The following is a 16,609-nucleotide window of genomic DNA, read 5'->3' on the forward strand; positions in this document are numbered from 1 at the left end:
GTTTCACACTCTTGCCAACATGTACTGTTAGTTGAGTATTTGGTCTTGGCCATTCTGATGTGTGTAAGATGGAATCTCAGAGTCATTTTGATTTGCATTTCCCTAACAACTAAGGATGGTGAATATTTCATTAAGTGTTTCTAAGCCATTAGAGATTCCTCTGTTGAAAATTCTCTTTAGCTTTGTATCCCATTTTTTAATTGGGTTATTTGGTTTGTTGGTGTCTAATTTTTTGAGTTTGTTATATATTTTAGGTATTAGTCCTCTGTCAAATTTAGGATTAGCGAAGATCTTTTCCCATTCTGTAGGCTGCCATTTTGTCCTACTTATGTTACCCTGTAGGCTTAGATTTTTCAAAACCTACTTTAATATGAGCTCTCAAATGCTTCACACACATAACCTAGTGTCTAAAGGTAGGGGAGAAGAGATGGTAAGTAGGACAAGGGGATGTGGACCTGTTTAGAAGTAGTTCTTTGGGGTGACTCCAATCTCTATTTATCAGGAAGCCAGCAGTACAGTTCAAACATGTCACCATACCAGCAACAGCAGCACAATCCAGCAAAAAATGTCAAGTTTCCACTGAATGAAGCAGCAGGGGTGAGCAGGAGCAACCAGGACCAGCTGGAATGCCAGGAGTTCTCTGCTGTGACTCTTTCAACAAAGCAAAGATCAGCAAAGAACCAAGACTAATAAAGAGTTGCACAGCTAGCAATGCAAACACCCGTCATTGTCCATTGAGTCCTACTTATACTCTCTCCAAACATCACCTGCCCTCTAACAGGTCTTGCCTCAGCCAAACATCATATCACTCTGCTTTAGCAAAACATCAAGTGAGTATGCATCAAATGACACAACCAGAAATATTCACTTTAGTATCCTTTGCCTTACGGAAGCTTTTCAGTTTCATAAACTTTGCAGTTTCACTGGGTTTCATTTATTTATTGATTTCAGTGCCTGAGCTGTTGGTGTTCTGTTCAGGAAGTTGTCTCGAGTGCCAATGTGTTCAATGCTATTCCCAACTTTCTCTTCTATCAGCTTAAGTGTACCCACCAGTTTTATGTTGTAATATTTTAACTATGATATGCCATGGGAATTTTCTTATCTGATCCTGTTTATTTGATGTTCTGTATGTTTCGTATATCTTCATGGATGTGTCTTTCCTTGACTTGTGGAAGTTTTATTCTTTGATCTTGTGGGAGATCTGGTTAAAGCCATTGCCTTGGGATTTTTTTCCTGATGCTGATAGTCCAAATGTTTGGGGTGTTGTTGTTTGGTTGATTGTTTGTTTGTTTTGTGATATCCCAAATTTACAGGGAAGGTATTCTCCTCTCTGACATGCTTTTAATTTTTTCATAGTCTTTGCTTATTTGGTCTAGAATCTGTACTTAGTCTTCAAAGTCATGATATTCTATCTTCTGCTTGACTTTTTCTAATCATATTACATTTTTATAAGTTTTCTAGTTGAGCTATTGAGGTTTTCCCCTCCATCTTCATTTTGGCTTGAGTCTTCCTTAATGTTTCCATGTCCTTATTGAATTCTGTCCTCAAGTTCAGGATTTTTGTCATTCCCATTTGCCTTACACTTGTGTTTTCTTGGGTATCACTCAGATGTTTATTCTCTTTAAACTTTCTTCCTTAATTTCATTAACCTGTTCACTTTTGTATTCTTTAAACACCTTGAATTCTTTGATGAAGTTTATTATTATTCTTTTATACTCTGTTCATCTTGGAAATTCTCATTGGCAAGCATTTTTATAAAGCTGGTGGATTTTGAAGAGAAGATACTGTTTTGATTGTTCATACTGTTGGTATTTCAGAGATAAGATCCAAACATATGAACTTCTTTTCTTATTTCTAAGTCTGATGTGGCCAGAATAGGTTAGAGCAGAGAGAGAGAGAGTACATGGACAGGATAGAAACACAATTTGGAAATGTGTTGTGTTTGGAATAAAGTCAAGTATACAGAGAGAATTATACTGCTGTACAGGTGTGCTTCCTGTTCCAAGCCTGGAATGTGAGGATAGATCTTTCTGGGTAGATAGGTAGGATGAGATGTAGGAGGGACTTATGGGTTAGGGGATACGTAAGGAAGATCTCAGCAGAAGCCTAGAGATCTGTTTTGGCATCAGAAGAGGAGGCCAAAGCAAGTTGAGACACTGAATGTAAGACAAGGGCTATTTTGGGCTATTTAGAGAGAAATTCAAGATGGGAAGGTCAGAGAGATTTACCAGGATAGACCATTTATATAGGAGTTCTGTCTGTGTGAAGAAGATATATCTAGAGATAGAGATAGAGATAGAGATAGAGATAGAGATAGAGATAGAGATAGAGATAGAGATAGATACAGATATAGATACAGATATAGATACAGATGGTATAGATATATCTCAGGAGGCTATATGGGATGTGACAAGAAGAGTTGGTACTACCAGAAGCCTACAAGTTGGTTGTGGCACAGGTATGGATGGCAAGACTAGGACTGGGCACTTCATTTGGGATCCATGCTATATCTAGAGGGTTGGGGAGAATATGAGGATGAGGAGATAAGGGATATTTGCTGGGCTAGACCCTACAAATTAAGTTTGGTTATGTAAATTTATTATAATCTACCTTTGATGAAAAAAATTATCTGGTTTGTTTTATGGTTCAGTCTTTATAGAATATTAAAATATCATCTGTAAATAAGGATAATTTTTCTATTTCTTTTCTTATTGATATACATTTTATTTCTTCCTATCTCCTAATATAGTCATAGTTCTTTGAGAACTTAAGTGTGTTTAGTCATTATTACCTCCTTTCCTAAATCTTTTCAGATCTACAACCCCCTTCTCTATTCTTCCTTTTTTTAACCCATCAAGTCAAATATCAGCTACCCAAGTGTTCTTGAATGTATGACCTTCCACTAGGGCATGATCTAACTTTTGGAGAAAATTTAATCTCCCTATCTCAGTAGCTAACAATAGTTCTTTGGTTAAGGCTGGAGTTTTATGCCTAGTTCTTCCTCCATATGTTGATGTGATCTGATTTGGGTTTGCCTAAGTAATATACCATATAAATAGAGTAAAAGACATAGTCCACATGATCATCTCATTACATGAATAAAAGGCCTTTGACATAATTCAGTATCCATTCATAATAAAAGTCCTGAAGAAACTAAGGATATGGTAGACCTATTTCAACATAATAAAGGCAATATATAAAAAGCCCACAATCAGCATGATCCTAAACAGAAAATGACACAAAACACTTCTATTAAAATCAAGAATTAGACAAAGGTGTCCACTCTATCTCACCTATTCAACATAGTAATTGATATCTTAGCTAGAGCAATAAGAAAAGTGAAGGAAATACAAATAGGAAATGAAGAAGTTAAAGTATACTTATTTATAGATGATGTATTTCTATAAAAAAAAGAATCCACCAGAAAACTCTTATAGCTGATTAATTAAAGTATCAAGATATAAAAATGACACAGAAAAATCAGTAGCTTCCCTATATACAAATGAAAAACATGCTAAGAAAAATATTAAAAGATATACAATTTACAATTGCCTCAAAAAAGATAAAACAGTTTAAAGTAACATAACTAAGGAAAGACTCCTCTGACAAAAACTTTAAAGTTACCGGAGTGATGGCGCATGCCTTTAATCCCAACACTTGGGAGGCAGAGGCAGGCAGATTTCTGAGTTCAAGGCCAGCTTGGTCTACAGAGTGAGTTCCAGGACAGCCAGGGATATACAGAGAACCTTTAAAGCAAGTTGGAAAGAAATTGAAGCTGATACTAGAAGATGAGGAAACCAAAAATTGATAGGATTAGCATTGCAAAATTGGCTATACTAACAAAAGCAACCTCCTGATGTAGCAAAATCCCAACACAGAAATCCCATAAAAACACAAATCCAGAAGCCAAAATATATATGCAAAGACCTATAAGGTACCAAAACACTGCCCTGACAAAACATTGAGACAAAAGAAAAATAAACAAACAAACAAAACAACCCTAAGGATTCCACCAAGTTCATTTTCTGTTAGCCATTTATACTATATGAAAAAAAAAGGTTTCCAATAATAGGAAAAATAAATTGAAAAATTCCAACATAGTTCTTCACAGAAATTGACATTACAGTCTTCAGTTTAATATGGAAATACAAATGACCCAGGATAACCAAGATAATCCTGAAAAAAAAAGTTGCTGGAGGTATAATCACCACAGATTCCAAGTTATATTACAAAACCACAGTAATAAAAATAGCATGATAGTATCATAAAAGCAGCTTCATTGATCAATCAAATAAAATTAAGTATCTGTATAGAAATTTACACTGCTACTGCTCCTACTGCCACCTGATTTTTTATGAAGATACAAACAATATATATTGTAAAGATGATAGCATCTTGAATAAGTGGTGCTAGTCTAATAGTCTAACTGGATAGCTACATAAACAAGAATAAAATTAGATCCTAAGCTTTCACCCTGAACAAAACTCAACATCAAATATATTAAGGACCTTTACATAAGATCTTATATCATGACTTTTACAGAGGAGAAAGTAGGGAATGGGCTTGAACTTATAGACACAATAAAGGGCTTTCTGAACAGGACCCTAGTAGCATAGGTATGGAGACCAATAATAGACAGATGGGACCACATGAAACTAAAAAGGTTTTTTACAGGAAAGAACATAATCACTTGAATAGAGGCAAACTGTAAAATGGGAAAAAAATCAACTGTAAATCTAACAGAGTTAATATATAGAATATGTTGAGGAAAGGGGAGAAAGATTTGAAAACATAACTATTCAATGTCCATCAGAAAGCAATTATGCCCTCACTCTTCTAAATCTCAAGTAAGCAGCAGTTTAATGTTCAGAAAAAATCTTAACATTGAAAATAAAACAACTCTCTCAATGTAAGTCCACAGAGAAAATACATCACAAATCCACACACTATATTTATGGTACTTTGTTATTCTCATGGCATCCACTTCTTAATAACCCAGGTTCATTGGAAGACTTAGGTTCTAAGTATAGGGAATATAAATTCCCCATTCAAGAATAGGCCCTGCCCAAACATGTCTCCTCAGAATACATAATTTTAGGAAAATAATACATATATAAACTCTTTCCATCAAAGGAAATAATTAATTCCTGAGAGAGAAAGAACAATGTCCCTGAACCTTTCAGAAACCTTTGTGACTATCTGTGCAAAGTAAGATGGAAATGTTTTGTTGTCATTTGAGAAGATTGATCATGCATGGTGAGGTGGCTCATATAAAAGCATACACTTTCTGCAGACTTTGGTTTCCTACTTAGTAGGACCAGAGTGACATACAAGATTCAGTCATTTATAGTGTTAAAAGTAAATCCGTTCTGATTCAAGATCTCTATTTTTGTGTAAATGTTTTAAAGACTAGGCTAGATGGAGACAATTTTACTTTTAAGATATTTTACTTTGTGTTGTATAGCTTCACATTTTATAACTGATCTACAAAAATAGCATGTTAATATGTGTAATTTTTAATAACTGTTTATTTAATATTGAATTGTCTGAATAATCTTTCTTAACTGTGTCACATCTCTAATAACGAAACTTACTGTTTCCAAAAGGAATTGATTTCAGATGGTGGTGTTTGTTCCCAATGTCCCTAAGCAGAATTAAGATCAACCTCTAACTACTAAAATGACTAAGGTAAGTTTTCAATGGTGTTGATCTCTTTCTACTTTCTACATGGTAAACACTATGTCTCAATGCCTTAGCTATAGTAATAGCATCTTCCATTTTCATCCAATTATTCAATCATAGTTCACTAAATATGATTGATCTAGTTTGGTAAATGAAAATTTGAGGTTGAGCAAGACTAAGTAATTTGTAGAATGTAGTTTGTTTTTGCTATGAAATCCTTCCTTATTAATCAAGACTAACCATGGAAAGTAAGAAAATATTTAAATATACTTCCTACTCATAAAAGATATAAATATGAATATTTATGTACATACCAAGTTTTAAGAACAAACACAGACAGCCCTCCCTAGGATTGCCTGCTGTAGAAATCAGAAATCATTGCCTCATCAGTAAACCTGAGAAAATGTAATCAACCATGTGGATTGTTATCAGTAATGAATGAAACCATAAAGGCAAAACCTTTACTACTATGCCTTGCACAAAGTAGTTACTGAAAGGTAGGTATAAGTTCATTGGATTAGACAATAGACAAAATTATTTCACATTCTCATCACCAATGCCTACTTACCCCTGTTGTCAAGTATTATAAATACTCTTCCCACTGGACTTCTTTTTTCTGGTTTCGACATCATTCAAGAGAAGACTAGTTAAACATTCCCACTTGCATCTTCATCCACCTATTTCTATTCTCGACTACCTGACCCTGTTTTCTTGTACACTAGAATAAAGAATATTGAAAGGTGTTTTTAAAAAAACAAAGTTAGGTATTCAGGGAACAGGGGATTTGGAGAGATCATAAGAGGTGAATATGACATAAATGTACTATATAAAAATCAAAGAACTAATAAAATATTATTTTTAAAAAGAAGGGGACGAAGGACAGATTCCATATCTTTGCCTTTGTGAACCTTAAATTCCTCTTGAGTATCCCTTTGCAAATTTAACTGGTTCTATGTGCCCAGTCAACTATTTCAAATTAGACTCTTAGCCATTCCAAATGACTTCCTTCCTTGTGCTCTGACAGAAGGTCTAAAAAAACAACTTGAGTTATCTTCAAGAGCTAGGAGCATTTACTTCCCTCTCAGGAAAACCCTTTAATAAAATCTCATACCTCATATAGAATTGAAACACTTGTGTTTTGTTTATTGACCAAGTGTACAATATTTTTTTCAGATAATGTAATTGAGTAACACGCAAACTACATGGAAATTAGGAACAACGTGACAGAGTTTGTTCTCCTCGGGCTCACCAGAAACCCAAGCATGCAAAAAATCGTATTTGCTGTATTTGTCATCATATACATCATCTCCATGGTAGGCAATGTCCTCATCGTGGTCACTATCACTGCCAGTCCATCATTGGGCTCACCTATGTACTTTTTCTTAGCTTATCTTTCTTTCATTGATGCCTGTTATTCCTCTGTCAATACTCCTAAACTGATCATAGACTCACTCCATGAAAAAAAGACCATCCTATTCAATGAATGCATGACCCAGGTCTTTGGGGAGCATTTCTTTGGAGGGGCTGAGGGCATCCTGCTTACTGTGATGGCCTATGATCGCTATGTGGCGATCTGCAAGCCCTTACACTACACAACCATCATGAGCAGAAGGGTATGTGGCCTGCTGCTAGGAGTGGTATGGGTGGGAGGTTTTCTTCATGCAACCATACAGATTCTGTTTATATTTAGATTACCTTTCTGTGGCCCAAATGTCATAGATCACTTTATGTGTGATCTGAACCCTTTGCTTAATCTTGCCTGTACTGATACTCATATCCTGGGGCTCTTTGTTGCTGCCAATAGTGGTTTTATTTGTCTGTTAAACTTCCTCCTCCTGTTGATTTCCTATGTGGTCATCCTCCGTTCATTAAGAAGCCACAGTGCAGAGGGGAGGCGCAAAGCTCTCTCCACCTGTGTCTCCCACATAACAGTGGTTGTCTTGTTTTTTGTGCCCTGCATTTTTGTATACATGAGACCTTCAGCCACTTTGTCTATTGATAAAGCAGTTGCTGTGTTCTATACTATGATAACTCCCTTGTTAAATCCTTTAATCTACACCTTGAGAAATGCTCAGATGAAAGATGCCATTAAGAAATTGTGTAGATGGGAAGATGATGTTATTTCCATCAACAAATAAATGTAACTTAAGTTCAACATTTGAGACAAGTATCAAAAAGTGAATCATCAAAATAACACTGTATTTGAAGCCAGCAAGAATTTCACCCTGGACTTGTACCAGATTCTACCAGATTATAAATTAGCTTCACAAACTTCAGTCAATATGTGTTGATGGACTTTTCTTCACCCAAGAATAATAAAACATAGTAGTGTTGAAGAATAATCTCTACATTTGTATTGTCTCCATTTTACAGGTGAGATGCAAGACCATATTCATGACTCATTAAACAAATCATGACTAATTTTCCAGGATATACTCTGAATTGTGATGATACTATATCATATAATGATGATAAGCAAGTCAAAGAAATAAACTATTTATAATTTTTAGTAAGAGATTGGGAAAAATATATATATATATCCTGAAAATCAATCATTCATTATTTTTTCTGCCTTTTTATACATCATATAATTATATTTGATAGCTGTTAATCATCTTGATCATTGCAATATCTAGTACAGGGCTATAACACCAATGGTCAATTTAATTTATAATAACTAAATATAAAATTTATCATCACATTTTTTTAAAATACCATATAAACTTCGGAAACATTTTCTATTGTTTCTATCACCTATATTACATTGATCCTCCATCCAAAAGGATGGTGGCTCAACAACAAAAGAACACTGACTATCTGGCAGAAATTTCTCTTTATTAGTTATGCAATTATGTTCTATAAAGTGCTTGGTAGGTAGAACCAACAACTTCTAGAAAATAGCACAATGTCTAATATATATTTAATAGGTAATACTTGAATGAAAATTTTATGGAAGACAAATGAATTCTACAACATTTAGAGGCAAAATATTGTAAGCTAAGGAGTTCTTTCTTGCCTTTTCATGATTAAAAGCATAGGGAGAATTCTAGTTAGACTACTTAGGGAATGACAAGTTTATTAGAGTGAAAACCAGGAAAAACTAAAATAGATTCTCCACATATGGAAAAATTATTTACCTTGAAATTCTCTTGGTTATCAGTAAAATATCATTAACCTATGATTGTGAAATATTTGAGTTATAACTTTGTACTAGTCATTCTGATTTTTGGCAAAGTTTATTATGAAAAAATTGTTTTAAATGGTGTTTTATTTATCTATAAATCATATATATATCATTCATTTATCATATAGATGATATATATGTACATATATATATCATTCTATATCAGAATAAAATAAATTCTTCAGCATCTTTGTCCCTCATTCATTTAGCAAAAATTTTTGAACATAAGTAATGTATCAAGCACAGAGACATTTGCAAAGTATGTGTTTCAACACTAGAAATAACCTAATTATGAATTCCTTATAAGTAGAAAATTAGAGTTGTTTGCTTGTTTTTTGTTATGGTTTGGTCTAGGGTGTGGTTTTTGTTTTTTTGCTTTTTGGGTTTTTGTTTGGTTGTTGTTGTTGTTGTTGTTGTTGTTGTTGTGTTTCAACTCCTTTTTCATTTGGCTTTTGACCACTTGACTATAGTATGCGTTGATATCATTGTTTGAAGTCATGCTGTTAAGTACACCTTTAAGCTTCCTGGATCTTGATTTCTATCTTCTTGTAAAGTTTCCTTTAAAAAACAAAAGCAATTCTGGGAATGAACTACACAGGCTATATATGACAATCCAAAAGCTAACATCATATTCAACAGCAAAATGTTATTTTTTCCTTTAAGTCAGGAGAAAAATGAGGATACTCACTTTCTCCATTTCTGTTCAACATTAATAATGAAAGGAGTAAAGTTTGTAAGCTTTTCCTATTCTGTAGGCTTTCCCTTTGCCTTTAGAAGTTTTTCAGTTTTGGGGGGTCCTTGATATAAATTGTTTATCTTAGTTCCTATACTATTTGGTGTTCTGTTTAGAAAGTTGCCTCCAAGGCCACTGCATTCAAGGTTATTCCCTACTTTTTCTTCTATCAGGTTTAGTGTATCTGACAGGTATTTGATATACTTGGACTTGAGTTTTGTGCAAGGTGATAAATACGGATCGATTTACATTCTCTACATGCAGACATCCAGTTAGACCAGCAATAATTTTCTAACACTCTTCTTTTATTCCGTCGTACATTTATGACTTCTTTATCAAAATCAGCCATTCATATGTGTGTGAATTTATGTTTGGGTCTTCTAATCTATTCTGTTGATTAATGACTGTCTGTTTGTATGTCAATGTCAAGCAATTTTTAAGTCCTATACCTCTTTAGTATAACTTGAAATCAGGGGTGATTAATAGCTCCATCAGTTATTTTATTAGTCAGGATTCGTTTAGCTATGCTTAGTTTTGTTGCTTTTCCAAATGAAGTTGAAAAATATACTTTCAAGTCAGTAAGGAATTGTATTGAAATTTTGATTAATATTGCATCGAACCGGTAAGTTGCTTTTACTAGGATGATCATTTTTACTATTGTTAATCCAACAGACCCATGAGTATTGGAGACATTTTAATCTTCTGATATCTTCTTCAACTTATTTCTTCAAATCTTTGAATTTTTCTATCCTACAAGACTTTCACTTGCTTAGTTAGAGTTACCCCAAGATATTTAATATTATTTAAGTGAAGGGTGTTATTTCCAGTAATGTTTCCTCTGGTTTCCACATGTTAAGCCATCCCTGCATATATGGGATAAAACACTTGATCAAGGTGGATGATCTTTTTGATATGTTCTTAGACTAGGCTTGCAAGCATTTTGAGTATTTTTCCACCTATGCCTATAAGAAAAGTTGGTTTGTAATTCTCTCTTTGTTAAATCTTTATGTGGCTTGGGTATCAGTGTAATTGTGGCTTCATAAAATAAATCTGGCAATGTTCCTTCTGTTTCCTGAAAAAGTATCCTTTATTCAGCTGATGTAATTGTCATCTTAGAGGCTTACTAGGCTTACTGATGAATAAACTCACTGTTTCTAATTCTTTCTGAACTCTGGGTGGCTTGTTCAACTCAGCTGTTCTGGTTCAAACTCCTCTCCAAGCTGACTAATTCAATCTGCCTTCTCTCAACTTCTCACTGAATTACTCTAGCAATTTCTCTGATCTTCTGACTCCTTCTCATTCTCTAGCTGAAACCTGCTTTGAACTAAACTGACTGAACTCAACTGAACTAACTGACTAAACTGAACTCAACAAACAAACTTGCTAACTAACTCAACTTCACTGCACTGCATTCACTGCACTGACTCCCAACTTGAATGACAGAGCTGAATAACTCCTGAGAGTTAGGTGTATCCGATCTCTGACTCATTCTGGCAAATATTTCTCTAGTGTACAATATCTCTGCAATACAAAGAATAGAATCCCAAGGGGATAGAAGGCAAACCAACTAATATAAAGAAGTGCAGAGTGTGTGGATCTCATTATTGCCTAACTGATGGACCATCCAGGTACATCAATGAAGAACCATAAGAGGAAACACGAAACCTGCATAGGTTTAAAGCATAAAAATATCTCAGCATTGAGAAGGAAAGTGAACAGAAATTACTTCTCCTAACCAAGGGAAAGGGAAAACTAGTTTGCACCAATAGAGTGTCACTGAGTATATCAACCATGTTCCAAGGTAGGGCTCATGCCCAAGAGTAGCTGGTTAGCACAAAACAGACTCCATATTTTATTATATTTTATTGTTTGTTTTTATATACTTGATATGCCTTTTGATTTGGTTTAGTTTGGTTTGTCTTATTTTTTGATTGCTTGTTTGTTTTTATTTTTGTCTTGTTTTTGTTTTTCCTGAGAAAGAGAAAAAATAAACAGTTGGATAAGTAAGGAGATGGAAAGACTCTGGAAGGAGTTGAGGAAGGGGAAGAATATGATTAAAATATATTGTATGAAAAAATAAGAAAAAAAATAATATGTTCAAATTTTAAAAATGAACTATTTTCTATCCTAGCAAACCAACTGTATTAATTTACTCAAAACCTGATGATACATTGAATGCACTATAGAGTAGCTGCCAGCATCTCTCCAGGCTGCATTTTATACCCATCATTCTGAAATACCTTAGACATTCTTGGTGTTAAAAAGTTGTCTTATTAATATATACAGTACTTCTGCAAGACTGAATTTTCATTCACCTGTAATTATTAATTCTGGTTTTAACCTTCCCTGGCTGTTATCTGTATCTTACTTGTCTATACTCTTGCCTCCTTAGTATAGTGGTACCCCACCTTATGGTGCCAGAGTTTTATTCCTTACTACTTACTCATCAATGATTTTTATAAAGAAACAGAGACTAAGCCTTCACACTTGACATGTGAAGGTGTGGAGTGTAACATTTATATATCATCTACAAATCACCTCTAAATACTTGATACATCATGTGTCTATTCATTTTCAATGGAGGATTAATAAACTACCAGGACTTACCTAGTCAAAAGCTTATGAGATATCTCTTCTCAATCTGAATGTGTTTCAGCTTGCATTTAATTCTGACTGTAGTTTCCAACAATGTGTGTGTTTGAGCAACCGAGGAAATGCCTACTAGAACTAATTTCATTGAATTGCATTGTTATCTTCATGGACAGATTCCCACTAAATTCATTTGTTACCTTTGTTGGCAGATGTCTGCAAATCACACGAGGATCCATTAATTTCCAAAGTCTGCCTGTTGGCTCTGTGATGCATATGTTCTGAAGTATCATTCCACTGCAGCCTAAGCTATCAATTCAAGACAAGCCTCCTTGTTCACTGGTCTCAGAGCATAAACACACAAACATTCAATCGCACGTGCACACACACACACACACACACACCACCACCACCACCACCACCACCATAACCACAACCACCGTCCATCCATCAACACCATTATCATCATCTCAGTTGAAGGTTTAAAGCTTATTAACTTTATCAAAGGAGTTTATTTTGTACCAGCTTCTATCCAGGCCTTAGAAAACACAATGAACTTCATTAGTAATCGACAACAACTATCCCTTTCCCAATTATTAGAATCACAGCATTCATAAATGAACCTACTTTAAAAATATGTAATTTTCTTAGAAAATTGTCATATATTATAAGGGTGGTTTTACTTCTCTATCATTAATACCGTAATAAAATTATTCATTGTGGTTAAATTTTATCTGTTATAGTCAGGGATACTTTGTGGTCTGTCTCCTGATTGGATTTCAACTAATAAAATATAAAAGAAATGGAACGCTTGTAGTTATAAAATGAACAGTAAAACTTTTTTGCTACACAATCATTATTTAATAGACAATAAAATTCAGAAAACAAAGAATTAATGTGGATTTGAGACTCTAAACTGAAGGGATAGCTTAAAAAACTTACTTTCATTTAACAAGAATAACCAGTATCTCAATATCATATAAAATAATTACTATCAAAACAATATTCTAGATTTATGCTTTCTTACAGTCTAGAGGTGCTTTAAATTTCCAATCAATTTACAAGAATTTGCTGATTTAGAACAAATTATTTGCAATGACAGACATATAAGACAGGAGAATATAAATATAGATGAGAGCCCAGTTTTAAATTTCTACTGAAATAGCTATATCCAAGTGATATCTAACTCTGTCTTAGAGTTAACATCCACATCTCTAGATTGAAAAAAATTGTGACTAAGATTCCATGTGTGTCCTGTGTGCAAAGTTCAGTGACATGTTTAATTATTGTCTGAAGTCACTTTTTTCTCCAGAGCTTCTTTATTGCATGTTTTACCTCAGCATTCCTGAGAGTGTAAATTAAAGGATTCAGCATAGGAGCCACCATAGTATAAAAGACAGCAACACCTTTATCAAGTGGCAGAGTGGTCACTGGGCGTAGATACACAAATATGCAAGGAATAAAGAATAAAACTACCACTGTAATGTGAGACACACAAGTAGAAAGGGCTTTGCGTCTGCCCTCTAAGCTATAGTTCTTTAGGGAACGCAAGATGATCACATAGGATCCCATCAAGAGCAGGAAGTTAAATAGGCAGATGAACCCGCTGTTGGCAGCAACAAAGAGACCAAGGGTGTGTGTGTCCATGCAGACAAGTTCCAACAATGGGTACAAGTCACACATAAAATGGTCTATGATGTTGGGACCACAGAAGGGCAGCCACACTGTAAAGAGGATCTGAATAGTTGCATGGAGAAATCCTCCAGTCCAGGCCACACCCACCAGGAGAATGCATAGTTTGTGGTTCATGATGGTCATATAGTGTAGAGGTTTGCAGATAGCCACATAGCGGTCATAGGCCATCACTGTCAAGAGGATGATCTCAGTAGCTCCAAAAATGTGCTCTGCATAGACTTGAGCCATGCATCCATTAAAGGAGATGACTTTGTTCTCTTGAAGGGAGTCCACAATCAGCTTTGGAGCTGAAGAAGAAGTGTAAATTGTATCTATCAAGGAGAGGTGGCTCAGGAAGAAATACATTGGGGAACGCAGAGCCTGGCTGTTGATGACAGTGACCACAATGAGCAGGTTTCCTGAAATTGTTATCATATACAGAACCAAAAATGTCACAAACACTACTTTCTGCATTTGGGGGTTCTGTGTAAGACCTATCAAGATGAACTCAGTCACGTTCCTTTTATTCTCCATCTGTGTAGTATGGTTAATTTTTTTAATCCAAATAAAAAATGTTTTATCTTCAGAAAAAAAGAAAATAGAAAATCATAAAATGATTAAATAATCTCAAATTCTAATCTTATAAGTTCTATCAAATCACAGATGAGACCTAGTCTTCCCAAAACTCTGTGGAAATAGGTCAAACCTTTTCTTAGGTGACTTTCCTAGTGCTTTTTTTTTAATTGATAAGAATTCTTAAAAGTTTATTCAGACAGTATTATTTAATACAAAAGAAAAGCTTAAAGCTAAATTGTCCACATGGAATATTGCAAGTATCACCTGTAGCATTTAGCAACATTGAGGAAAAACATTGGCTAAAAGTATTTTACTCACTCCAAAATTCATCTGTAGCACTGTCTTCCATAGAAATCTCCAAAACTATTTTTTTTCTTTTTGTCAAAAGAAAAAGAGAAAATGGAATACTTTGACTCTGATTCATAGTTCAAAGTTAAGATCACTAAAAATTGTCTTCAAATTGTTTTTTATTCTTGTTTTGTTTGATTTGGTTTTTCTCCTTTCTAAACATCTACAAACAGCAATTACTAATCAAAATTACTGTATAACATTTAGAGTCGAGTAACACATAATTTTTAAAACCATTTATTTTAAAGCATCAATTCATGCTTGAGTTTCAGTAAACAGAGCTATGGCTTCATTATATGTTGAATTTTTGCCTAGTACAGTCTAGTAAACGGCAGATACCATGACAATAGTAATTAGAAGTAAAAGGTATTTGTTTATTTGTTTGTTTGTTTTAAAAATCACATATTAGACAAAGGTACAATATCAACATCTAATAGATACATTGGAGGATGTTTATGACCATGGGATACTACCCTGAAGTCTGTAGATTTAAAGCACAAGTTTGAATTGAGTCTTCTCTGATTGAAGCCTCATTTTGTCAACTGAGAAACATTCCTGTTAGATGAAAGAAAGGGAAATAAAAGTCTGAGAATTAAGATGAGTTTTGAAGAAAGCTTCCATAGTATGTGCTTGGAAGTAAAATTCTTACTGCTTTTCATAGTATGTTTGGCATATTTATGATTCTAAATCATACCTGATAATTGGTGAATTTCATATTTTAGAGCTGATTTGCCTTTTAGAAATTTCAATCTTCAGAAAGTTCCATTTTCAAAAACAGTATCAATTGTTAATTGTATTGCTAAATGTGAACACTTCTTTGGGAACCCGAATAGAGAATTTTGAAACAAAGATTGTTTTGATTGGGAAAGACAGAGTACAGGGAGTTTTGGTGAAATCAGACTTCATTCCTTAAGTAAAACCCACACAAAGTAGAACTCACATGGATTTTGTTAAGCAGTTGTTGGTGTTTAAAATATACAAAGTACAACATTAATTCTTTTCTATGGAACACTGATACTTTTCATCTGATCAATTTCAATAAAACTGATTAAATGATAAAAAAAGAATTCTTAAAAGTCATAGAACACCCCAAAGAAAGGTCTTATATCCTACAATCAGAGAAGCAATTGCAAACTTCACTTTTACATCAGAATGATGGAACAGAGTAATCATTAGCAGTAAAAATATTGGAGATTAGCAAGATATGTATGTATGTATGTATGTATGTATGTATGTATGTGTGTATGTATGTGTGTGTGTATGTATGGTAAAATACTCCCATAAAATAGTTCTTAAACACTAATTCTAATTATGTAAATGTAACAAGTAAAAATTAGTGATAATAATTATGTAATTAGTATTTGAAAATTTTGTTCTTTATATGTTTATTTGAGGAATAAAATTAAATTGTCAAGTTTTTACGTAAATTCTTATTCACTGATGTTAAAACACAATTATATTTGTTTTATTTTCTTCACAACTTTGCAGAAAATGTATGAAAATGGAGTAAATGTTAAGTGAAATAAGTCAAATGTCAATATCACATATTCTCTCTCATACAGGGATACTAAAACTAGCACCAATCTAAACATACAAGTAGAACTGGAAAATGGGGATCTTAAGAACAGAGACCAAACAATTAAATGCTCAAACACAGTGCTACTACATGGTCCACAGCACAATTGGGTGATCACAGTTCACAATAACCTAAATGTTTTATGAATATCTAAGAAGAGCTCGAAGTCTACAAGTCTAAAGAGTTGATAAGAAGAAATATTAATGACACTGATTTGATCAGTTCATTCTATGTATAAGTGTTGAAA

At 33.9% G+C, this 16,609-nt stretch overlaps 2 protein-coding genes across 2 annotated transcripts; one reads left to right on the plus strand and one right to left on the minus strand.

The window, feature by feature from the left end:
• The first annotated feature begins 6,884 nt into the window (after positions 1-6,884).
• LOC114608482 (olfactory receptor 4C46-like) lies at positions 6,885-7,820 on the plus strand. Its single transcript, XM_028752446.1, has one exon. It carries the CDS (start codon positions 6,885-6,887, stop codon positions 7,818-7,820), a length of 936 nt encoding a protein of 311 aa, XP_028608279.1.
• Positions 7,821-13,473: 5,653 nt separating this feature from the next.
• LOC114608483 (olfactory receptor 4C12-like) lies at positions 13,474-14,408 on the minus strand. Its single transcript, XM_028752448.1, has one exon. The coding sequence runs from the start codon at positions 14,394-14,396 to the stop codon at positions 13,485-13,487; it is 912 nt and encodes a 303-aa protein (XP_028608281.1). The 5' UTR covers positions 14,397-14,408; the 3' UTR covers positions 13,474-13,484.
• Between the last annotated feature and the right edge of the window lie 2,201 nt (positions 14,409-16,609).

The sequence above is a fragment of the Grammomys surdaster genome, unplaced genomic scaffold, assembly GCF_004785775.1.
Source record: "Grammomys surdaster isolate TR1022 unplaced genomic scaffold, NIH_TR_1.0 125919, whole genome shotgun sequence".
In the NCBI taxonomy this organism is placed as follows: domain Eukaryota; kingdom Metazoa; phylum Chordata; class Mammalia; order Rodentia; family Muridae; genus Grammomys; species Grammomys surdaster.

Coding starts and splice junctions, on each gene's coding strand:
- LOC114608482 (XM_028752446.1), top strand. CDS start 6,885: ATGGAAATTAGGAACAACGTGACAGAGTTTGTTCTCCTCGGGCTCACC.
- LOC114608483 (XM_028752448.1), bottom strand. CDS start 14,396: ATGGAGAATAAAAGGAACGTGACTGAGTTCATCTTGATAGGTCTTACA.